Here is a 25,604-nt window from a genome sequence, read left to right on the forward strand (position 1 = left end):
ACCAGTAAAGAGCAAAGTGGAACTATTTCTCTTGTTCCCGATGTATTTTTTAATGACTTCAATGATAACATACAATTTCTTGATAGCCACATAGATACTTTTGATTCTTAGTAGCTAGCAGCACTTGGGAAGATGCAAGCTTTCCTTGGAAAAAACAACTTCCAGAGGCCAAATACAGGCAAACTGAAGAGTATAAGCAAGAAATCATATTTGATGGAAGGTGGAGTAAATCTTGTCCTTTTACTTCAATGGAGATGCAACCAAGGATACATAAGAATGTATTTTTATTGATGAAGAAACAGAGAAGAGCATATAGGAGGAAGAGAAGGCTTTTTGACTCTAAGCACCAATCTCTTCTGTCTTCTTAACTGTACAATTAAACCTGTTATATTTAAGTCCTTGTGAGCTAAAGTTCACATAAGAGACGCAGATATTATCCATAAGTTATCATCAGATACTAACAGCCCCAGATGCTACCAGATGTGAGGAAAAAGAGCCAAATGGCAAACTCTCCAGGTTATATACCAAGGTGAGAGTAAACAAATTATAGAATTATGTAATCCTAAAGTGGAACAATTCCAAGATACAGGAGAAGATTATAGTCAAGTCAATGAGTTATAATAACCATAGGATATGTATTTGTAATTCAATAAACACTTACATTTATTTGGATGTAACATTTGATAAAATTATTCCTTCTGATAGTCAGAGGGTCACTGAATCACAGGGGTTAAGCATTAGATGGGAACTTAAGAGAGGATAAAGTCTCATTCCCCTTTTTTATTTTTTCAATGAGAAACTGAAATAGAGCAAAGTGATTTGCTCAAGATAACACCACTAGTTAATGAAGGAGCGATTATTTCAACTTGTCTTCTGATTCTATATTTAGTGAGTGGCTCACATGAAGTGTTACTGAAAAGGGGCCTCAAAACTAAATTACATATTATTTTGTTTCTGGTTATGAATTTAATTATTTATATTTCTAAGTAAAATTCACATTTACAATCAATTCTACAAGATGAAAAAATACTAAACTGTTTTAATGAAAAACTTTTTTCAGGAAATTTTAGTATAGTATTCTTAGTCTTAATAGCTTTCAAAAGAAGTACCTTTCAAATATGTCTGAAACCATTCTTTATTAAAAATAAGAGATATCTATTATTAATGAAAGAAATGTTAAATTTTAGGAAAATCTTTCTAAAAGGCAACAAAAAATCAAAAATGCCTATCCATTTTGATAACATTATTCCATAAATTAAATAGGATATATGTGCTTTCTCTCCCCATGAATTTATATAGTCATGTATATATACATAGATATGCAAACATAAATGGATATAGACAGATAAGATTACTAGAGAGATGAATGGATGGATGGATGATTTGATATAAAAAAGTTCCACTTAAAAAATAAAATATTTAATTAGTGTGTTGTCTGTTAAATTAAAAATAGACTTACTTTAAGAAAAACCTGTAAATCTTGAGTCTGAGTATGCTGTAAAATGTCTTGTTGTAAATGTTTGAATATGGATATACATATATATATCTGATAATCAGGACCAAGAAAGATACAAGTAGCAATGTAGTGACAGATTTCAATCCAATCCAAGTAATTCCAGAAACACTGAGTTATCCATTGCTGACAAATCTAAAAATAAACAGAAAACATTTTATTTGTTAGAAATCTTACAAAAGGACTTTGAACCTTTTAAGAAATGAATTTTATTGATATCTTTTGTTTTTATGTCACCTATATTTTCATATCTGTCCCTCTTCCCAACTTTGCCCAAAGAGCCATATTGAATGATAAAGACTACAAAAGAGTAGGAGGGGAAAAAGTCAGTAAACATAACCAACATATCAAAACGTCTGATGTATAAGTCAGTGCTCTACACTCTTGGATCTGAAGCATCTTTGAAAAGAAGTGGAAAAAAGAAGATGTGTTTTTTCATATAGAGTTTTGGGGATCAAACTTTTTTTGAGGGATTTTTATAATTTCATAATATTTGATCTATTGGTTATAAGTGCCTCAATTTCTTACCACTTCAACCATTTTCCCACAAAGACAAAAAAGTGATTTTACTAAAGCACAGGCCTCTAGAAGAGACTATCCCTCCTACATTCTGCAACTGAGCCAAAAGATCTCTCAGTTCCTCACATAAGACCTTCCACTGCTGTTCCATCTGCCTTTGTACTGACTGTCCCATACACCTGAAATGCACTCATTATCTTTTCCTGGTATTGTTAGGCTACCTCCCTTCCAATTCCCTCCACCCCAACCTATCCCCTCACACTAATTCCCAATATTCTTGATCTTTTGTTCTTTCAGATGAATTTTATTATTTTTTTCTAGTTCAAAAAATTATTTGGTAGTTTTACTGGTAAGGTCCTGAATAAGAAAATTATTTTAGGTATTATTATTTTATTATTGGCTCTACCCAATTACAAGAATTAATGTTTCTTGAATTATTTAAATGTCTTTATTTGTATATGTATTTGTATTCAAATAATCTCTGCATCTTGGCAGTATACTCACAAGAATTTTGTATTATCTATAGTTATTTTAAAAAGAATTTTTCTTTAAATTTAAATGGGTATTGTTGGTAATATATAGAAATCCTTAATATTTGTGAGAGTTTATTTTTTATACTGAAACTCTGGTCAAGTCTTTAATTGTTTCCATTAGTCTTTTAGTTGATATTAGGGTTATTAAAGTAAATCATCATATAATTTCTGAAAAGTGATTATTTTCCTTCCTCATTATTTATGTTTATTCTATTTTTCTCATCTTATTTTTATAGTTAACATGTTTTAGCACACAACTGATTAGCAATGGTGATAAAAGACCTTCTTGTTTCACCTCAATCTTACTGGGAAGTCTCTACTTTACTCCCCCTACAAATAATTGCTCTCAGTTTTTAGGAGATATCATTTATCATTTTAAGAAAATTTCCACTTATTTCCTAGTATTTGTAATAGGAATAGCTGCTATGTTCTGTCAAAAGCTTTTTCTACATCTATTAAAACAATCGTGATTTGTTTTTGCTGTTGATATAGTCAGTTTTATTTATAGTATTCTTAATATTGAACAACCCCTACATTCTTGGTATAAATCAAACCTGGTCATATTGTATGATCTTTGTGACATTGCTTTAATTTACTTCTTTTTCATATCATTATTTAGTAGGAAAATTTACCTGTAGTTTTCTTGTTTATTTGTTGTTGTTGTTGTTGTTCTGACCCTCCCTGGTTTATGTATCAAGACTATATTTGTGTAAATAAGGAATTTGGAAGGATTTGTTCCTTACCTATCTTTTCAAAGAGTTTGTGTAATACTGAAATTGATTTTTCTTTAAATGACTTAGAATTCACTTATAGCACTCAACATACAGTGGTAAATGGCCATAATGGTCATAGTATCCTAATGTTTGAAAAGACGAAGGATCCATGCTTCTGGAAAAACTCAATATTGAACAAAAACTGCTAAGTAAATTGGAGAACATTATGGAAGAAATTAGACATAGACCAACACCTCATGCCATTTACCAAGCTAAAGTCAAAATGCATAGATGATTTAGAAATAATAGATAATATAATAAACAAATTAGGGGACAAAAATAGTGTTTTCGTCAGATCTATGGATATGGGAAGCATTTAGGTAAAAACAAGACAAAGAAAACCTTATGAGGTACAAAATTAATAACTTTGACTACATGAAATTTAAGTTTCTGCACACACAAAAAAATCAATGCAACCAAGATTAAAAGGCAAACAACAAACTGGGGGAAATATCTTTATATGAAGTCTCTCTGACAAAGGCTTCATTTCTCAAATTACAGAGAATTGTGAAGGGTTAAATTTTGGGGGGCAAAAGTTTGATCAAAAGCCAGTATGCAGTTTATTAAATGAAAAACACTTTATTTATTATTAGGAAATACAGATAGGAAACAGGAAGGAGGAAAGTGAAAGTAATCTTATAATAGATTATAACTAAACCCAAGATACCAATCCTAACTAAATTTTTCTACAAAACCTTACATCTATCTGCTTCAGAGGGCAGTATCTTCTGCTAAGCCAAAGCCCTTACTACTCTCATACTCTTTCTATCTAATAATATAACCACTATCTACCCAAATTATTAATAATTAATAAGGCTATTAAGGTCTTAAATCCATTTGTCAGACTTCTCACAGTCCCAGAGAGAGCGAGTCACACTCCTCTCCTCAGGGGACCCAGAGAAAAAAAGCTCTTTGCAACTGTCTTCAACTCACTTATTCCCCTTGGCCCCACCCTTCTGTCACAAGCAGCACAGCAGGGGGTCTCTTCTTGAAAAATATTGTTCCTTTTACTATTAAATATAAAAAGGAGAAATTAATAATAAAAAACTCTTAATAGAATGGACGCAAACCTAAAAGAACAAAGCATCTGCCACCTGACAAATGGTCAAAGGATTTAAACGAGTAATTGTCAAATGAAGAAAATAAAAGTATCTTATGAAAAAATGTTCCAAATCACTATTGTTTAGAGAAATACAAATTAAAACAACTCTGAGGTACTAGCTCACACCCATAAGATTGGCTAACGTGACAAAAAAGGAAAATGATAAACACTGCAGTGGATATAGAAAATTGGTACTTTAATAAAGTGTTGATGGAGTTGCAAACAGCTACAACCATTCTGGAGAACAATCTGGAACCATGAACAAAGGACAATCAAACTTAGCATACCCTTTAACCCAACAATATGACTACTAGCTCTGTATCCTAAAGAAATTAAAGATAGGGGAAAAGAGCCTACCTCACAAAAATATTTATAGCAGTGTTTTTTGTGGTGGTAAAGAACTGGAAACTGGATGTCCAAATATGGAATGACTGAACAAGCTGTGGTGTATGTTTGTAATGGAATTTTGGTAGAGCATAAGGAATGACAAACAAGATGACCACGAAAAAAAAATCTGGAAAGACTTCTATGAAGTGATGGAAAGTGAAGTGAGTAGAACCAGCACAATGTTGTACACAGTAACGATAATGTATGATGATCAAATGTGAATGACTAAGCTATTGTCAACAAAGCAAGATCAAGGACAGCTCCAAGAGATTTATGCCTTCCCCCCCAAAAAAAGAATTTCCAATATTACAGAAGAGACAAGAGTCCAAGTACAAAATAAAATATATTATTCTTTACCTAATTTATTCATAATCCATGAATTTTTGTCTAGTGCAAGCAAATATGTGCCTTGTTTCACATTATGACAAACATGGAAATATGTAGTTTGTGAAAAATATATATCTACAACTAATATCATATTGCATAAATGGAGATTTGGAACCTTTGTCTTCATTCCCCAGAAGTCCTTAGTATTTCCCAAAATTCCCTATAATCTCTCCTGCATCTCCATTTTGGAGAGTTTACGTTATTGATATTTAAGAAGATATATGCTCTTCCAATGCTCTCTTTGACCTGCAACCGTGCTTAATTCAGGCAGTTATTTTGCTTTAGTTATTATTGATAAAACTTTATAAAATAGAATATTTAGTTATTGTATATTAATTTTAATCTTTACAATATTACTTGCCTTTTTGGGGTTAGGAGATGGGATTGGGAGAAAGAATATGGATTGCCAGATATCAGAAAAAGAATAGTAAGAAAGTATAATTATAAGTAATCTGGAAAAAATACAATTTATTAAAAAAAGAAAGAAATTGCTTGTAAATCTACCTAGTCCTTGGGATTTTTTTCCCCTTTAAAGATAAAATTTTTGGCATCCTTAATTTTTGACTACAATACAGTTAAGTGTTCTATTTTTTTCTGTAAATATGGCCAATTTACAACTTTGTAAATATTCATCTATTTCATTTTTCAAAGTATGTCTTTTTCACCCATCCTTCTTTTGAGATCAAACCAACATATTAAAATTATACCCATGGTATCTGCCCAAATACTCTCTCAAACTAATTTAGTCATATTAATGTTCTGAGAAGTTAAATGTATCATCTCCTCATATAACAATGTAAAATGTTTAGTCCCTTATAATGTTCTGAGAAGTTAAATGTATCATCTCCTCATATAACAATGTAAAATGTTTAGTCCCTTATAATTTCTAACTTATAGTTACCTATTTCTGTTTCTTTCGAGTCTATGCCAAATTTCTATTCAACTACTCTTTCCTATAGGAATGCTTGAAATTCCCATTTCATTAAATGTTCATTTTTTCCACTGTATGCTCAGTTTTACTGGAAATTAGTGGTAATCATGAACCCTTCACCTTCTGGAATCAAATTCAAGTTTTCCTCTTTAGAGTTATACTTGCTAAATTTTGTGTAATCCTGACTGGCACCATGGTATTTTAAATATTTATTTTTGACTGCTTATTGTGTTTTATCCTTGATCCGGGATTTCTGGTTTTTGGCTGTAATGTTCACATAAGTTTTCATTTTGGAATATCTACTATTTTGCCCTCTAGTCCTAAGATATCTGGGTAATTTTCTTTATAATTTCTTGAAATATTTTCAATATATATGTATATATTTCACTACATTAGCTATATAATTTTTTAAAATTATGTTTTCTTTCAGGTAACCTATGGTTCTTAAATGATCTTTCATTGATCTATTTTCCAGGTCAATTGCTTTTCCTATGAGATATTTCACATTTCCTTCTATCTTTTCGCTCTTTTGATTTCATTTTCTTGGTCCCTGATGACATATGGAGTTAATTGCTTCCACTTAGCCAATTTTTAAGTTCTTTTCTTCAGTATATTTTTCTATCCCTTCTATCATTTAGTCAATTCTAATTAAAAAAATAATTCAGAATATTTTTCCAAGGTTACATAATTCGTGTTCTTTCCCTCCCTTCCTCCCTCCCCTTTCCCAGAGCACACAAGAAATTCCACTGGGCTTTACATGTATTCATTACATATATACATATATTATACATGTTGTTAAAAACCTGTTTCCATATTAATAGTATTTGCAATAGAGTGAACGTATAAAGTCAACATCCTCAATCATATCCCCATTGAAACATGTAGTAAATCATATGTTTTTCTTCTGCATTTCTATTCTCACAGTTCTTTTTCTGGATGTGGATAGCATCCTTTCTCATAAATCTCTCAGAATTGTTCTGGATCATTGCATTGCTGCAAGCAGAAATGTCTATTACATTCAAATGTGCCATAATTATTAATCTCTGTGTATAATGTTCTCCTGGTTCTGCTCCTTTCACTTGGCATCAATTTCTGGAGGTCATTCCAGTTCACATGGAATTCCTCCAGTTCATCTGGCTTTGGAATCAGTACCATATTTGTGTCATAAAAGGAATTTGGTAGAACTTCTTTGCTTATTTTGTCAAATAGTTTAGTAAGTTTGATCTTTAAATGTTTGATAGAATTCACTTGTGAATCCATCTAGCCCTGGGGATTTTTTCTTAGGGAGTTCCTTGATGACATGTTCAATTTTTTTTTTCTGAGATGGGATTGTTTAAGTATTTGATTTCTTCTTTCATTAATCTAGCTAATTTATATTTTTGTAAATATTCACCCATTTGGGCAAAATAGTTCTTAATAATGGCCTTAATTTCATCTTCATTAGAGGTGAGGTTGCCCTTGTCATCTTTGATACTGTTAATTGGACTTTCTTTTTTAATTAACCAGTACTTTATGTATTTTATTTGTTTTTCAAAGTACCAGCTCCTAGTCTTATTTATTACTTCAATAGTTCTTTTGCCAATTCTGATTTTTAATTATTTCTTCAATATTTTGTGGCTCTTTTACCAAATTATTCATTCTCTTTTTATTTGCATAGCTCACATTTTTCATTGACTGCTCTTATTTGATTTTTAAAATAATTTTTTTCCTTTATTAATTTTTTCTTTCTTTAATTCTGCTAATCTTGTTTCTAACAAGTACTTTTTCTTTTGAGGTTTTCCTTCTTTTTGATGTTGTTATCAATCATTTCAGTCATGTCCAACTCTTCATGGCCCCATTTGATGTTTTCTTGATAAAAATATTGGAGTGGTTTTCCATTTCCTTTTCTAGCTCATTTTACAGATGAAGAACTACAGTAAACAGGGTAAAGTGAGTTGCCCAGGGTCATACAGCTAATAAATGTCTGAGGCCAGATTAGAATATAGGAAAATGAGTTATTTTCATATTAGCCCTGACACACTATTCACTTTGTCACTTGGCTTTGCTTGTACATGTTTTTAAGCCATCTTCTGTGTTTGTGTTTTAAGGTACCTGTCAACACAGAAGATTCATAAGGCCAGATTTTTATTATTCTTCTGCAGTTGTTTTTTTCCTTTTTTAGTCATATTTTCAGGTTATTTCTTAATTCTGGACTTTATGTTAGATTTGGGTTCTGTTGACATGTAAGAATTGAATGTCTGGCCTGAGAGTCTATCTTTTATGTTCATCTGTCTTCTCATCTCAGTTTGGAAGCTTATACATTTTTGGCATTTCCAAAGTGGTGTGCCCTGAGGAAATTATGTATGGAACTTTCAATTGTCAAAACCTATGCCAAATTCTAGCAGGACATAATAAATATTAATGATTTTTTAAAGTGTGGGCTTAATTTTATAAATGTGTATTTATATTTAGACATACTACCAGAAAGTTGGTCAGGAACATATCCAATGACTATTGGCCAAGGCATTATGTTAATATAGTTGCAATAAAGAATGAAGAAATTATTCTCTATACTGGCAGACGGGGCCCCTCACCAATAAAATTATGGCTCTTTTAAAGTACTGAAGGACTATTATAATTATCTTCATATTTCTTGTGAACAGTAATGTGCTAAGTTGATAATGGGTTTAAACATAAGAAGTCTTTTATATAAATATGAATTAGACAACTCCATCAGTGTAATTTTAAAATATAGCATATATAATTATGCTGAGCTATTTATGTGGGGAAAAGATGATCCCAAATTTCGTTAAAAGAAACTTTGTATTTGTTACAAAGTGAGAAAGAAATTTCAAAAGGTGAATCCCATAAAACTGTTTTCACTTTGCCCTCCTTGGTCTACACATGATACAGATAGATTACTTTTCATTATATTCCTTACTCTACAATGTATAATTACTGCCCTTAATTTTGCCTCAAAAAGTTGTCATGATATTACCAAAAAACTGAGCATTATTTTGAATACTAGACTAAATTGGGCTATTTTTTAGCATTGTATTTTATATAGTACCTTTTATGAGAAACGCAAAACATTTTATATTACCTAATAAAAGCTCACATCATTAATGTGACATTTTAGGAGATTGAATCACTTTCTATAAATCATTACCACTCTTTTATTCTCCAGATTAAACAGTTAAATTCTCTCTGGCTGCTAAAAGCATTGAAAATGCATGTTATTAGAAGATATATGTGATTTGATGACTGATTTTTCAAAAAATCTGTCAGTGATCTCTCACATAGAATGACTAATTGTGGTCCCAGCAATGTGGCTATTGGTTAGAGGAATACAATGAGAAAGACAAACAACTAAAATGCTATTCATATGGGTTTTCCTTTTTAGAAATCAACATTTCTGTCTCCTTAGTTATATTCAAATACTACTCATAAAACAACTTATATTGAAATCTATGTGATTACATATCTATCAGTTGAATTAATTTCAGCCCTTCCAATCACAGAAAGGGATAATTGGAAAAGGAAGAGTAAATAAACATTTATATAGTGTCTATGACATGCCACTGTTTTAAGTTTAAGTCTTTATAAAAAAATTATTATTTTTCCTCTTATGTTTTAAACAATTTTAATACTTGTTTTTTGATATTTTACAGTACATATTCTCTCTTTCCCAATCTTCCCCTCTCCCCAAGAAGGCAAGTAATATGATAGGTTGCTCACTAAACTATCTGCCTCTGCTATCAAATACAAACTCTTCTGTTTGATGTTTAAAGTCTTCACAACCTGATTTCAAACTACCTTTCTGGGCTTATAATATATTATTCTCCTTCATGTACTAATATGGTCTAGTCAATATGGCTTCCTTATTGATCTTCACATATTTAAGGCATTAACACCTTCAGTCTTAATGCTTTTGCACTGGCTACCTCCATCCCTAGAACACAAGCTTTCTTATGACCACCACTAAATCTCTGGGGCTTCCTTTAAAGCTCAGCCCAAATACCACATCCTGGGTCTTTCCTGATCTTTCCTCAGTTGATAGTGACTCTTTGACATAATTATTTATTACACATGTGCACATATATACCCCCGCATAGAGATATTTACATTTATGTGTGTGTGTATATATTTGTGTATATATATGCATATATATGTACATACAGCATATATACATATAAAGTATATGCAAACATAAAATATATAAAAAGTATCAATGCACTCATATATTCATGTACATATATGTCATATGCAATATAGAAATTCTTTCTGTAAATGATATATGTATACACATATATACATTTCTTGCATATGTGGTACATATACACACATTACATGGTATATATAATACCTATGCATTCCATATAGCATCTATACTATGTAGTGTCTATATACAGTATACACCCATTTGTCATACATATGGGGGTAGGTGGGATGTGTGAGAAAGATGGAGAGAGAGAAAGAGAGAGAGAGAAAGAGAAAGAGAGAGAGAGAGAGAGAGAGAGAGAGAGAGAGAGAGAGAGAGAGAGAGAGAGAGAGAGAGCGCTCTTCCATTCATGCCACTTTTATAGGAGATAATTGTTCCATTTTACCTCTTCTTAACTTATTTTATTATTTTTGGAACATTCCATTATGTTCAACTTGATCTCAAGTCTTTATCTAGATATGCCTTTTCAAATTAGCAGAGTAATATTTCATTAATAAGGACTATAGATATCATTTTCCCATATAAAAAGTGAACAATTTGAGCTTGTCAAGTTCCTGATAATTGGTCTTTCATTTTTACTTTCTTATGATTCTGAAAGATCAAATATTGTACTAAGTCTTTTTCTCCAAGAATCGTTGAAATTCCTTTAGTTTGTTAAATATACAATTTTTTCCTTGGTATAAATTATGGCCAAATTTATTGGGTAATGAAGGAAGGTATTTTGCAAAGACATGCAATAGAATGTGGTGAAACAGAAAAGACAGGCAGGAGCAGGTTGGAATGTTGGAAGCAGGGGGTTCTGGGAGAGTAACCAACTCTGGAGGTCAGATCTGGTAGTCAGTTCTGGACTCTGAGGAAGGAGCCAGCTCCAGACCCCACATCAGGACTGGAAATAACTCATTCCTGTGTAATTTCTATCTTCTCCAGAGATCTACTGAGACCCTGGAACTGATCCTGTTTCACTGAGAAAGCAAGACAGTTGTGGACCTGATCAAACTGTGCAGTTTGCCCTAAGGGTTAGCCTGAGGACAGGCAGATTAGTCCTGATGCTTGACCTCTCATCTGTGCCAGCTATATTTAAAAGACTTGCTTCTTCTTTAAATTAGCCTAGGAAAGTCAGCATAGGGAAGAACATCAGACAGAGAGGGTTCCCAGGCTAGCTTTGGCCTTAGTTGAGGGCTGAAGAGACTTTGCCATTGATCTGGGTCATTAGTTAGGGAGACTTAATAACTCTCTTTTCTGATCTCATCTTTGTCATCCTTCTTTATTATACATAGGGAAAGAATGTTGGGTTGGGTTTTTTTATGCTCAAAAGAGAGTATAATTAGACTGGGTTAAGCAAAAACCTCTCAGTCACCCATTCTGATTTCTCTCTAGGTCAGCTTTCTGTTCCAGAGGGGGGAACATACTGGAAAGCTAGGTAAAGCAAAATTCCCAGCAAACCATCATCCTCATTTTCCAAGGTGTTATCTCTTTCTGGCACAGTTGCTGTGTTGCTCTTCCCATAAGGGTACTTGTACTGGCCTAGGACAGAGAGTGTAGCCATTTTTGCTTTCTGTCTCAAAGAGAGTTACCCTGCCATATCTACTTATGCAAAAAACCAATCACCTGACTATATAATTAAATAGGGTCTTTCCCTCTTTTAATAGTAATGTTGTTCTTGATTGTAAAACCAACTCCTTTGGTCATTGAAATATTATGTTCCATGCCCTTCATTCTTTTAATGTTGAAGCTGCTAAGTCTTGTGTTATTATGATGGTAGTTCCACATTATTTAAATTGTTTTTTTCCCCTTGTTGTTTATAGTATTTTCTCTTTCACCTGGGAATTACAGAACTTGGCAATGATGTTCTTGTGTATTTTCATCTTGCATTCTCATTGAGGTGTTGATCATATTTCAGTGTCTATTTTACTCTCTAGTTCTATAATTTCCAGGTAATTTTCCTTAATTATTTCTTATACTATTGTGTCTTGACTCTTTTTTAAATCATAACTTTTAAATAGTCAGACAATTCTTATGTTGTCTTTCCTTTATCAAATTTCCAGGTCAGTTGTTTTTGAATTAAGAAGTTTCAGATTCTCTTCTATCATTTCATTCTTTTGATCTTGCTTTGTTATTTCTTGTTTTTATAGGAAGTCGTTAACTTTCCCTTGCCCAATTCTAATTCTTAATGAATTATTTTCTTCCTTGAGTTCTGGATTTCTTTTTCCTATTGGGTGAGCTTTTTTTCATGATTTTCTTAGGTTGCTCTCATTTTTTCCCCTAGTTTTTCCTCAACAGCTCTCATTAGATTTTTGAAATCTTTTTTAAGCTCTTCTAAAAACTCTTTCAGGGCTTGTGACCATTTGGCATTTGCCTCTGTTGTTTAAGAAGTAGGTGTTTTAATGTTGCTGTTCTTAAAATTTGGATTATAAAAATTGGAAGAAACAAGTAGGGCTCAGAAAATAAACACACACACACACACACAAAGTAAAACTTGTGTTTACCTGTGATGGAGTGAATCCAGACATGTGAAAAGCTGAAAAGACAAGTGGAACCTCAGTCTTCAGCAACATTTCAATATAATGAGCACCACAGTAATATATGGGATGTATGGCAGATTCTGATATATCAATAGGTAGATATTTCTAGTGAAAAGGAGAAACTGAAAATCAGTGAAAATGCTAAGTGAATTAAATATGCACTTGTTTATTATGTCCTGTCATATTATTCCTGAAATTGCTGCATTGCAATTAATGTGGTGCTATAAATACAAAATATATTGATACATATTACATCTATGAAATTCAGGTTGCTAAAATTTAGAGCACTACAAGGCACAGAAAAAATACACAACAATTAGGGAAATAAATACTATCAAATACATAAGAAACAAATACATTGGTCAACTTTAGATTTTTTCAATAGCATAATTTTATGGTAAATTAAATACAAACTTTAATACAAGGAGTTCAGTAAAATAAATTAGGTCAGTCTTGCTAACTGTATTTTGCAAATGGATTACCCTTGTTGCTAAACAAATTTTAAAATATGAAATAATAACAGTTCTAAACATTTTCTCTGATTTCATTAGCTATCAGCTTTCATAGAGTAAAAGTGATCTATCTTACATTCTATATTATCAACATTGCCTATCAAAAGAAAAATGCCAGTTGTAGATTAAAATAATATATACTTTAGGAGTTAAATATTTTAACAGATTAAATATTATTTTATTGCTCAGTAATTTTTTGAGATTATTTCAGATCATGGTGAGATGGATTATTTGACAAAGCCCATGCAGAAATTTTCCCATTACCTACAATTATATTGCTCAGAACTCTATTAATAGTTCATTTACAGTGCAATAGATGATACTGATAAAAGTTCATAAAAATGATGACTAGGAAGTGTTATATGGTATTATATGAAACAAGAAAGATTAATTAAAATATAGTATAATTTCCATGTTAATAGTGTTTTACTGTATTCTAATTATTTAAAAAGTAAAAACATATGAGTTAATATGATTAAACAGAATATTTGACTAATCAGAGCACCCAACCATTCTCTAATGTTGAATAATAAATGTTTTTAAGTAAGACACAACTAAGAATGTTTAAGTAAAATCAAGAGAATTTGGTGAAATAAATAGGGAACAGTATAGCTATTAACATGTATTAGAAAGTGCATGGATGCATAAAGAAATGAGTAAACTCAGGATTTAAAAAACAGAAGTAAATATAACCTCTACCTTGTGAGGCTGTTGTAAGGATCAAATAGGATATTATTTGTAAAAATTGTTTAGCACAATGCATAATTGGTGTTTTAAAAATGCTTATTTAATTATTCCTCTTCTTTCATTGTTTAGATTGTTTAGAAAATCACATTTTATTCTAGAGAGGGTTAATTATTTTATCTTTTTTCTCTTAAAGATGTTTCAGAGAAGTTAATTTAGTTCCTAAACTTAGAAGAAATAAATTCTGTTGGCTTTCAAGCCATTTTTAAAATGTAGAAATAAAGATCATTCAAATATTAATTTTACTAGTATAAAAGCAGTTATGGAATATTATCACCCAGATATAACAAAGGGATTTTATGTGTTTATGCACTTAAAATTGTTCTATCATTATTAGTTAAGTGAACTGCCTGGACTTTCTGCCTTTTTAAAAAGCTAGGAACTAAGTAGGAATTACAAAAAAAAGAAGCAGCAGCTAGTAAGTGAACAAAAAAAAAGGTTCATTAAGCTTGGCATATGATTCTAACAAAACTATAAAGATGAAAAAATACCTGAAGGATACAAAATACTTTAATGCAAAGTTTGCCAGCTACATTATTTTTCTAGTTTGATTACAAATTACAGTTCATTTTCCTTGAGTTCAAGAACTTTACAAACTTAAACAACAGAAAAATCATGAAGATTTAAAAAAACAAGAAATCATAAATAATTCTCAACTAACAAAAAGAATTTATTAAAATGTGATCAGAAAGTAAATGACAGTCTCCAAAATTTATTTAAAATTCATTTTCTAACTTTCCCTATATTTTCTACTTTCTAACAATCTAACAATGCTTCAATAGTAATCATGAATATATAAAATATTATTAAAAATTGGTCACTACACTTTTTATTACATATAAACATTAAAACTGCTAGTAAAAATATTTTACTGCTAGCTTTGAGTTCGATAATTCATCCATTACCATCAATTTACCTATAACTTAAGTTACCTTTGGACATAAAGGAAACCATCTGAGTAAATGTGAGATACACATTGATTAGTAAAACTATAGTTAAAAAGTTTTCCAAAAAGAACTATATTTTCTCTAAAATAAATTCACAGAATCTCAATCTTTTTTTTATTTTAAATTTCAAACTAGAAGCTAAGTAAAAATGACTTACAGAAATATGTAGTCTGGGCAACCAGAGAAATGCAGAAGTTAGCAGCCTGGAGAATTTCTGAAGAAATTTTAATGTTTTCTCTTTGTCTCCCAGCATTATAAGGAATAGAGAGGACACAAACCAATCATGGCCAGGATAACGTCCCTGTAGGCAGCCTTGAGAATTTTATTAAGAAATAATAATAACTACCTTCAGATATAATGTAGAAATGTACAAAAACTTTAGTATAAGGATTTAATATTAGTATATATATATGCAAGTGATCATTTTCAGGTTCTTCTTCAGTAAATGCAAGACAATTTATTACTTTGACAGAACACATTTACAAGTAGTAAAGTAAAACTATGCAATATGAGAATAAAAATAAAGCTATTATCTTCTATTTCAGCATATAATATTTTCTTCAATACTAAATAACAGTCTGTTGCTACTAGTGAGTCAAAAGCAAGTTGCTAATTTTATGGGAATGGAGTCATTCACTTCAGCAATATCTAAATGTTTTTTAAAAGCTGGTTCAGTAAAACTCCAAAGCAATTATTTTACCCTCTAATAAACAAATTTTCTATCCAAGTAGCAAAATCAAACCTCCTTATTTCCAGAAGTTCAGTAACATATGGCTTAACAAAATGAAGTACTTGGTAAAATCATCTGATTTTACTGAGTGCGTAAACAAGCATTAATAAATGTTTACTAGGTACCAGGCACTGGGCCAAGTGGCTGGGAATAGAAAGAAAGGTAAAAATAGTCCATGGCCTCAAGGAACTTACATTCAAATTGGGAAAACAACATGTAAATAATTACATATATGAAAGATAGATACATAGTAGATGATTTCAGAGGGGAAGAAATTAGTGAGTGAGCATAGGAAAAAGCCTTGGGCAGAAAGCTGGATTTGAGGTTAGTCTTGAAGAAAATCCACGAAAATATAAATTGGAGAAGGTGAGGAAAACAAGATTAGATGAAGGAAAGGAAAAGGCAGTAGTTGGCCTGTGAAAAGGCATGGAGGACAGAAATTTCTAAAAAAATATTTCCTTGAATAAATCTATAAAAAATTCTAATTATGGATCACTGATATTTTTATAACAAATAAATGCATTAGGAACAATACTTTTTAAAAAGTTACAAAACTTTAAATTAAATGGCACAATGCTTGGATACATTAAATACAAATTGACCATTATGGGTAAAAGTAATATTTTAATATTAAGATACTTTAAAAACTATCCAGCAAACAAATCATGGCAATGACCCTTTGGATGAGATTTTATTCAGAAAGGATACGAAGTGAAGATTTTATTGTGGCTTGCTGCTGCTTCAGGAATCTCTCAGAGTGCTTCAACACCAAAGTAAGATCATTTTCAGCACTATCTTTCAGCAGATAAAGGAATTTACCATATCTATATAAAATACACCAAACATTTAAAATGAGACATGCACAAGTAAACAATTTGGTAAAGTCTATTTAAGTGAATTAATAAATACAAGAGGTAATTTAAAAAAATTTCTTCATTCTAAATTCTTAACTTTAGAACAGCTTTGCACCAACATTCCCAAGTACAATATAATGAAGTTTTATTCAACACCTTCTGAACTTAAAAATTTATAAAAAGAACTGTCCCTACCTTCAAGGAGTTTACAGCGCAGTGAATAAATTAAAAGCAAATTTATAGTCAGAGATGCAAAGAATTTATTTATAGAAGAATCTTTATAGTAGAACATTTTATACTAATGAAAAAAATGGAAATCAGAAATGCATCATTTGGGAAATGGATAAACAAATCAAAGAATAGGAATATAATGGAATACGACTATACCAAAAGAAATAATAATTATATCCAATAAAAAACTCCGTGGAAATATTTGTATAAATTTATACACCATAAGTTAAAGAAGGAGAAGAATTTAGACAGTAACAATAACAGTGCTATGAAGGATAATGACTTTGAAAGTGCTCAGAACACTTATGAATCCAGTTATAAACTAACAATTGTTACTTGAAAGACTGATAAAATATACTTCCTAAAAATAAAGGATTATAAATACAAAAATGGGATATTGATTTGTTTTGTTGGGCATCACAAATGGTATAAGTGAAAGCTTCTACTCTGAAACAGGGTAATCAAGAGTTAGAGGGGTGGCTTACATGGCAGCAATAAAAATAAACAGAAAATTAAATAAAACATTTTTTATGCACCAAAGAAAACAAAAAATATAGAACAGTTTTGTCACTACCTTGTCAATTTATCTCTCTCTCTCTCTCTCTCTCTCTATATATATATATATATATATATATGTATACATATATATATATATATATATACACACACACACACACATAACTAAAAAATAAAATTGTACTCAGTGCTTTACAAATCAAACTACCAAATTGCTGTATAACCTACACTGAAAAAGAATAACAAAATTCAACTTGAGGATCAAAAAGTAAAAAAAAATCAAGGAAAATGATGAAAAAAAGTAGGAAGAAGAGCATAACCATACTAGTATTAAATTATGTTATGAAGAGTAATCAACTAAACTATTTGACTTCTGGGTAAACATGGCTGCAGCTTAGATGTGAGAATCTACCCCTTTCTCAATGCCTACTGATAGACTACCTCAAAAGAACAAAAAAACCAAATTCGTATGAATGAAGGGACTCTACAGTAGGGTGCAGCATTGAAGGTACGTAGAATTTGGGCATTTCCACACAATATGGGGGTGAAATAGCTTCCACCAAAATTCGAACTGATCTATCCTCCCCCACCCCACCTACTTAGTCAGTGCACTAGATTCAGAGCCAGCGATCTAAAATCAGTGAGAGTGAGGGGCACCTGTAGGTCCTTGGCAGCTGACTAAGACCACCAAAGACCTACCCCTGAGAGTAGTTAGACTTGAGACCCCAACAGGTGGAAGAGCACAGACCTCGGGCTCAGAGATAGAGAAGAGGAGGGCTTCAAACAGTAGAAGCCACAGAGTCTCCAGATATGGCTTCAGGCAAAAACCATGTTCCTTAGTTTCATACACACAGAGAGCCTGCCCTCCTCACTCAAACTTTTGATGGAAAAAGGAAGGAAAAATCAGTATAGTGATGGCAAAAAATCAACTTCCCAACACCAAGAAGAATTTGACCATGGATGATTTTTTATAGAGGAAAAATCCAGGATACAGAGGATAAAGCAAAAGAGGACCTTCAAATAAATATACCCAAACCTTACAAAAACAATGAAAATTGGCCACAAGCTCTTAACTACCAAATCCAAAAGGAAAATCAAAAAAATTATGGTGGGAAACCAGTTTTTAAAGACTTTAAAGACCAGAACTGGGCAATTAGAAGCTGATGATCTCACAAAAAAAGCAAGAATTAATAAAGCAAAATCAGAAAATGGACAAAATAAAAGGAAATATGAAATATCTCACTGAGAATATGACTGACCAAGAAAACAGGGCAAGAAGAGACAATTTTAGAATCATTGGTCTACCTGAAAACCAAGAAATAAACAGAAACCTTGACATCAGACTAAAAGAAATTATCCAAGAAAATTACCCTGGTATTCTTGAACAAGAGGGCAAAATAGACATTGAAAGAGTTCATAGAACACCGTCTGCATTAAATCCTCAAAAGACAATTCCCAGGAATGTAATTGCCAAATTCAAGAGCTTCCAAGCTAAGGAGAAAATTTTATAAGCAGCCAAAAAAGAGACAATTCAGATATCAAGGAGCACTAATCAGATCACACAAGATCTGGCAGCTTCTTTTTTTTCTTTTTTTTTTTTAATTTTATAATATTTTATTTGATCATTTCTAAGCATTATTCATTAAAGACAAAGATCATTTTCTTTTCCTCCCCTCCCACCCCCCATAGGTGACGCGTGATTCCACTGGGTATCACATGTGTTCCTGATTCGAACCCATTGCTATGTTGTTGATATTTGCATTAGAGTGTTCGTTTAGAGTCTCTCCTCTGTCATGTCCCCTCAACCTCTGTAGTCAGGCAATTGCTTTTCCTTGGTGTTTCTACTCCCACAGTTTATCCTCTGCTTATGAATAGTGTTTTTTCTCCTAGATCCCTGCAAATTACACCGCCATCAATGGAGAAGTCCATTACGTTCGATTATACCACAGTGTATTAGTCTCTGTGTACAGTGTTCTCCTGGTTCTGCTCCTCTCGCTCTGCATCACTTCCTGGAGGTTGTTCCATTCTCCATGGAACTCCTCCACTTTATTATTCCTTTTAGCACAATAGTATTCCATCACCAACATATACCACAGTTTGTTCAGCCATTCCCCAATTGATGATCCCCTCGTTTTCCAGTTTTTGGCCACCACAAAGAGCGCAGCTATGAATATTTTTGTACAAGTCTTTTTGTCCATTGTCTCTTTGGGGTACAGACCCAGCAGTGCTATGGCTGGATCAAAGGGTAGACATTCTTCTGTCGCCCTTTGGGTATAGTTCCAAATTGCCCTACAGAATCTGGCAGCTTCTACACTAAAAGAGCACAAGGCGTGGAGTATGATATTCAGAAAGGCAAGAGAATTGGGCCTTCAATCAAGGATCATCCATCCATCAAAACTGAGTATATACTTCCAGGGGAAATGTTGGGTATTCAACAAAATAGAAGATTTCCAAGTATTTTTAAAGAAAAGACCAGAAATAAGTAGAAAGTTTGATATCCAAATACAAAGATCAAGAGAAACATGAAAAGGAAAATAAGAGACAGAAGAAAGGGGAAAAATGTTTTTATTTATTTAAATTTTCTTCTTTAAGGGCATCAATAAGATCAAATTGTTTATATTAATATATTGAAAAATATTATTTGTAACTCTCAAAAATTATATTCACTATTATAGTAATTAGAAGAATCATTCATAGTTAAAGATTGGGGTAATAAGTGTTCTAAGATGATAGGCAAAAAAATAAAGAAAAAGAAAGAAAAAGGGAGGAGGGAATAGAAGAGAGTACCAAAAGAAACTTGAAGAATAAGATGAATAGGATAATCTATATCGCACAAAGAGGTGCATGGGAAAGGGAGAGGAAGAATGATATATGAAGGAGAAGAAGAGAATGCTAATAGGAAATATTTAAACCTTAACTCTCAGTGAAATCAGTTCTGAGAGGGAAGAACATCTAGATCCATTAGGGTACAGAATTCTATCTTACTCTAAAGGGAAAGTGAGAAGGAAAACTAAGGGGGGTGGAGTGGAATGTGGAGTACAAAAAAGGAGAGAAAGTGGGAGGGAGGGAACTTAATAGACACTAAAAAAATGAGAAGGGAACAAAAAAGGGAGAGGGCTAAAAGGGAAGTTTAATAAGGAAGGGGATTAGGAAGACTGATTAAAAGCAAACCATTGATTTAAAAAGATATAGCAAATGAATAAAGGAAAGAACTAGAAGTGGTTATCAAAATGTTGTGGAATACAGAGATATTTATTATAACTCTGAATGTGAATGGAATGAACTCATCCACCTGCAAATAGCAGAGTAGATTAGAAACCAAAATTCTACTATATGTTGTCTACAAGAAACAGACATGAGGCAGGTGGACGCTCACAGAATAAAAATCAAAGGTTGGAGCAAGATCTATTTGGCTTCAACTGAGAAAAAGAAGGCAAGAGTAACAATCACGATATCTGACAAAGCCAAAATAAAAAGAGACCTGATCTAAAGAGATAGGGAAGGTAATTACATCCTGATAAAAGACAGTAGCGACAATGAGGAAATATCAGTAATCAACATGTTTGCACTAAAAGGTATAGCAACCAAATTTCTAAAGGAGCAACTAGAGTAGTTGAGGGAAGGAATAAATAGATAATAAAACTAAACTAGTGGGAGACCTGAACCTTCCTCTATCAGATCTAGGTAAACCAAAAAATAAATAAGAAAGAGCTAAGAGATGTGAATGAAATCTTAGAAAAATTAAGAGTTAATAATTATATGGAGAAAAATAAGTAGGGACAAAAAGGAATTTACCTTCTTTTCAGTAGCACATGGTATATTCACAAAGAATGACCATGTAGTAGGTCATAAAAACATGGCAAACAAGTGCAAAAGAGCAGAAATAATAAACGCAAACTTTTCAGTGTAAACCTTAAAATTTCTTAGACTTAAAAATGTTGGAAATTTCACCATTGGAAAATTTCATACTTGAAAAATTTCCTACTGATAGTCTATTGGAATGTGAACCCCCCCTTTTGGCATGGGAGGGTCCTTCTCTTCCCTACTTAAGATTACTTTAGGACAGAAACCTTTTGCTGAACAATGGAAAGGGCTTTGACCTATGCTTAAGCATAGAACAGGAAGTTCTTTGAGTCATGATTGATTTTAGAATTGATACAATAGAGATACTTGGAATGATAGAACCAGGTCTTGGAACTTCCAATCTCCACCCTGCTCAGGGTAACAGGATTTAGGAAGGGCTGCAGCAAAGGATCAAGATTTAATTATTTGAGAATATGACCTTCAATAGACATGTGCAAAGCCACAGACCTCTGGGTGGTCCTGGGTTAAGCTAGAGCCACCATTGGCACAGGGAAGACATGGACAGTGATTGGTAGATGTGAGAACTGAGGGGAGGGAACTTGGATGGTTTCCTTAAAGAGAGAGGGGTCTGAAGACTCAGGGTGGTGGTTGAGGAGTTTGTCTGAGTGGTTGGAGGGTGCTCTGAGAAGCTTGCTCTGAAGGAAGCTGAAGGTGGGGGCCTCTGAAACTGTTTCTCCATTTTGGTCACGTGAGTGATAGGGACTGATCTCTTTTCTTTGCCTCAGCTATCTACGGGCTTGGGCCTTTTGGCCCAGCCTAAACAGAGGGGGTATTTAAGCCCTTTTCCCTTCTCTCTCTCTCTCTCTCTCTCTCTCTCTCTATCTCTCTCTCTCTCTCTCTCTCTCTCTAATACTTTTCTTCCTCCTGTTTGTAATTATGTAATTAAACTCCATAAAAGGTTGACTGCTGACTTGAGTTTTCATTAAGGAATTACATAGCTGAATTCCTTGGCGACCTTAAATTAATATATATCAGTCATTTAAAGTGATTTTCTTGTCACATAAGATCATAATGTAATAAAATAATAATTAGTAAGGGTACATGGAGAGGCAAATCAAAAATTAATTGGAAACTAAATAATATAATTCTCCAAAATTGGTTAGTTAGAGAACAAATCATAGAAACAATTAATAATTTCACTGAAAAAATGACAATTATGGGACATCCTTTCAAAGTCTATGGGCGTGCAGCCAAAGCAGTACTCAGCGAGAAATTTATATCTTTGAGCTCATATATAAACAAATTTGGGAAGACAGAGGTCAAAGAATTGGGCATACAACTCAAAAAACTTCAAAGGGAACAAATTAAAAATTCCAAAATGAAAACTAAATTAGAGAACCTAAAAATTAAAGGAGAAATTCATAAAATCGAAAGTGAAAGAACTATTGAATTAATAAATAAGACTAGAAGCTGGTACTTTGAAAAAACAAATAAAATACACAAAGTACTGGTCAATCTAATAAAAGAATGGAAAGAAGAAAACCAAATTAACAGTATCATAGATGAAAAGGGAGACCTCACCTCCAATGAAGAGGACATTAAGTCAATCATTAAAAACTATTTTGCCCAATTATATGGCAATAAATATGGCAATCTGGGTGATATGGATGAATACTTACAAAAATATAAATTGCCTAGATCTAAAAGAATAAATAGAAGACTTAAACAACACCATATCAGAAAAAGAAATTGAACATGCCATCAAAGAACTCCCTAAGAAAAAATCCCCAGGGCCTGATGGATTCACAAGTGAATTCTATCAAACATTCAAAGAACAACTAATCCCAATATTGTACAAACTATTTGACATAATTTGCAAAGAAGGAGTTCAACCAAATTTCTTTTATGACACAAATATGGTACTGATTCCAAAGCCAAGCAGGTCAAAAACAGAAAAAGAAAACTATAGACCAATCTCCTTAATGAATATAGATGCAAAAATTTTAAATAGAATATTAGGAAAAAGACTTCAGCAAGTGATCATCAGAGTCATTAATTATGATCAGGTGAGATTTATGCCAGGAATGCAAGGATGGTTTAATATTAGGAAAACTATCCACCTAATTGACCATATTAACAAGCAAACCAACAAAAATTACATGATTATCTCAAAAGTTGCGGAAAGCCTTTGACAAAATACAAAACTCATTCCTATTGAAAACACTAGAAAGTATAGGAATAGAAGGGCCTTTCCTAAGAATAATGAATAGTATATATCTAAAGTCTCATCCTCAATGGGGATAAATTAGAAGCATTCCCAATAAGATCAGGAGTGAAACAAGGATGCCCATTATCACCTTTATTGTTTAATATTGCACTAGAAACACTAGAAGTAGCAATTAGAGAAGAAAAAGAATTTGAACGTATTAAAATAGGAAGTAAAGAGACCAAAACTATCACTCTTTGCAGATGATATTATGGTCCTTAAAGAATCCTAGAGAATCCACCAAAAAGCTAGTGGAATTAACAACTTTAGCAAAGTTGCAGGTTACAAAATAAACCCACATAAGTCATCAGCATTTCTATATATTTCCAACACAACTCAGCAGTGAGAGTTAGAAAGAGAAATTCCATGTCCCTTGCCCATTTATCAATTGGGAAATGGCTTGATTTTTTGTACAACTGATTTAGCTCTTTACAAATTTGAGTAATTAGACCTTTGTCAGAGTTTTTTTGTTATGAATAGATTTCCCAATTTGTTGCTTTCCTTCTAATTTTTAGTTGCTTTGGTTTTTGTACAGAAAATTTTTAATTTAATGTCATCAAAATTATTTATTTTACATTTTGTAATTTTTTCTAACTCTTGCTTGGTCTGAGAAGGATGGCACCAGGGAGATTCTCAGAAGGAAAGACACAGAGAATATAATGTTCTGTGACCAGAGGATCACTTCCATAGTGGTCATTGTTGTAGGAGCATCCTCATATATAACCAAAACCCTGTAATTAAGGAAGAATGACAAAAAGCAGAGTAAAATCTGAAAGGTAATGAAATGAAAATGGACCCAAGAGAAGCCAATGGAACAGTCAAGAGCCAGCAGGGAAAGAGAATTCCATGGAATTCCAAGGAAGATTTTAAAAAATGGAAAAAACTGTTGGCCAGGAGGAGGCCTGGGCACTCTTTTACTTGTCTTCTGACTCTCTCTCATTAGAAACTGTCCAGAGCTTGGAAGCAGAGTTGGGTTTCCATATACCTTTTTCTACCTGGCTTGTGCTGAAGAAGTGTTACTACTTTGTTTTGAAGATCTTCTTATACCATCATTTCATTTTGGAAAGACATTTTGATCTCCCATTAAATATAGCTATAGAAAATATAGGGGTAGGGTTTACCCAATCCCTCTGACCTACCTTTTCCCCTTTTTATCTCTTTGCCATAGAAATAAATTAGCCAATTAGTATACCAAGACTGTCTCTGAACAGGAGGGAAGATTTCAAAGTCATCTAGAAGCAGAATTGGGAGGGGTTTGACTCAGGTCCAGACTCCGTTAAGCTATGCGGAAAAGGAGAGAGTGCTACACTTTAACAGGCCTGTACAGCAGCTGGTTTCCTGTTCCTAGTATTGGGAAGGACCCCTCTCTCAATTCCACCATTACAACCCCAAAATGAAACTATAAATACACTGATGTGAAATATATTCCCAATAGTTCTTTCTCTGGAATTTGAGAAGTTTAATTAGAGACAAATTTAGTTTTCAGTACCACTGAATATCTATGAAGGGAGAAAACCAATAAAAGAGTTCTGAGAAACAGTAAGAGGAGAGAAAAGAAAGAAGAGAGTCAAAAAAGAAGCAGGATGGTTAGAGACAAAAGAACCAAGTGTGGACAGTGTCACTGAAGCCAAGAGGACAAAGGGTTTCAGGAAGGAAAATATTATCATTCAGTTCAAATAGTACACAGAGATCATAGAGGAAGACTGGAAATAATTTATTGGATCGCAAAGTCATTGGGGATTTTTAAGAACAGTTTCAGAAAAGTGATAGAAATGGCTACCAGACTGCAAGGTATTAAAAAATAAAAGGTTAGTGACAAAGTAAGGCAGCAACTGTCAACTACTCTCAAGAAGTATAATAGTAGAGGAATGGGGGGACAATGGGATGATAGTTCAAAGCAGTAGTAATGCTAGAAAAGATTTTATTTATGAAACACTGGAAGGCTGGAACTATAAACTGATCAGAGTATAGAAAAGGTCCTATAAATTATCTGTTATACAATACCCAACCTGATGAACAAGAGATGCTAAACTATATATCCAAACACACATAGCTAAAGTCAAGATTGATAAAAATTTCTTAAATGTTTTTACTCTTTTAATATTTAAAAATGTTTTTATATGAATTATCTG

General features: G+C 32.5%; 1 protein-coding gene across 5 annotated transcripts in view; it reads right to left on the reverse strand.

Annotated features, from left to right (window-relative positions):
* TBC1D32 (TBC1 domain family member 32) overlaps positions 1–25,604 on the reverse strand; it is a 246,750-nt gene that overhangs the window by 15,059 nt on the left and 206,087 nt on the right. For 4 of the 5 annotated variants that reach the window (XM_007484498.3, XM_001379912.5, XM_007484500.3 and 1 more), the window contains 4 exons: positions 16,510–16,625; positions 15,229–15,383; positions 12,833–12,973; positions 1,460–1,648 (listed from right to left, as the gene is read on the reverse strand). In XM_007484498.3, the coding sequence (XP_007484560.1) occupies positions 1,460–1,648; positions 12,833–12,973; positions 15,229–15,383; positions 16,510–16,625 (601 nt within the window). Of the gene's footprint in view, positions 1–1,459; positions 1,649–12,832; positions 12,974–15,228; positions 15,384–16,509; positions 16,626–25,604 lie in introns of those variants that run through there. The other variant, XR_001627115.2, reaches the window with a different exon arrangement.

Source organism: Monodelphis domestica, chromosome 2 (genome assembly GCF_027887165.1).
Source record: "Monodelphis domestica isolate mMonDom1 chromosome 2, mMonDom1.pri, whole genome shotgun sequence".
NCBI classification, from domain to species: domain Eukaryota; kingdom Metazoa; phylum Chordata; class Mammalia; order Didelphimorphia; family Didelphidae; genus Monodelphis; species Monodelphis domestica.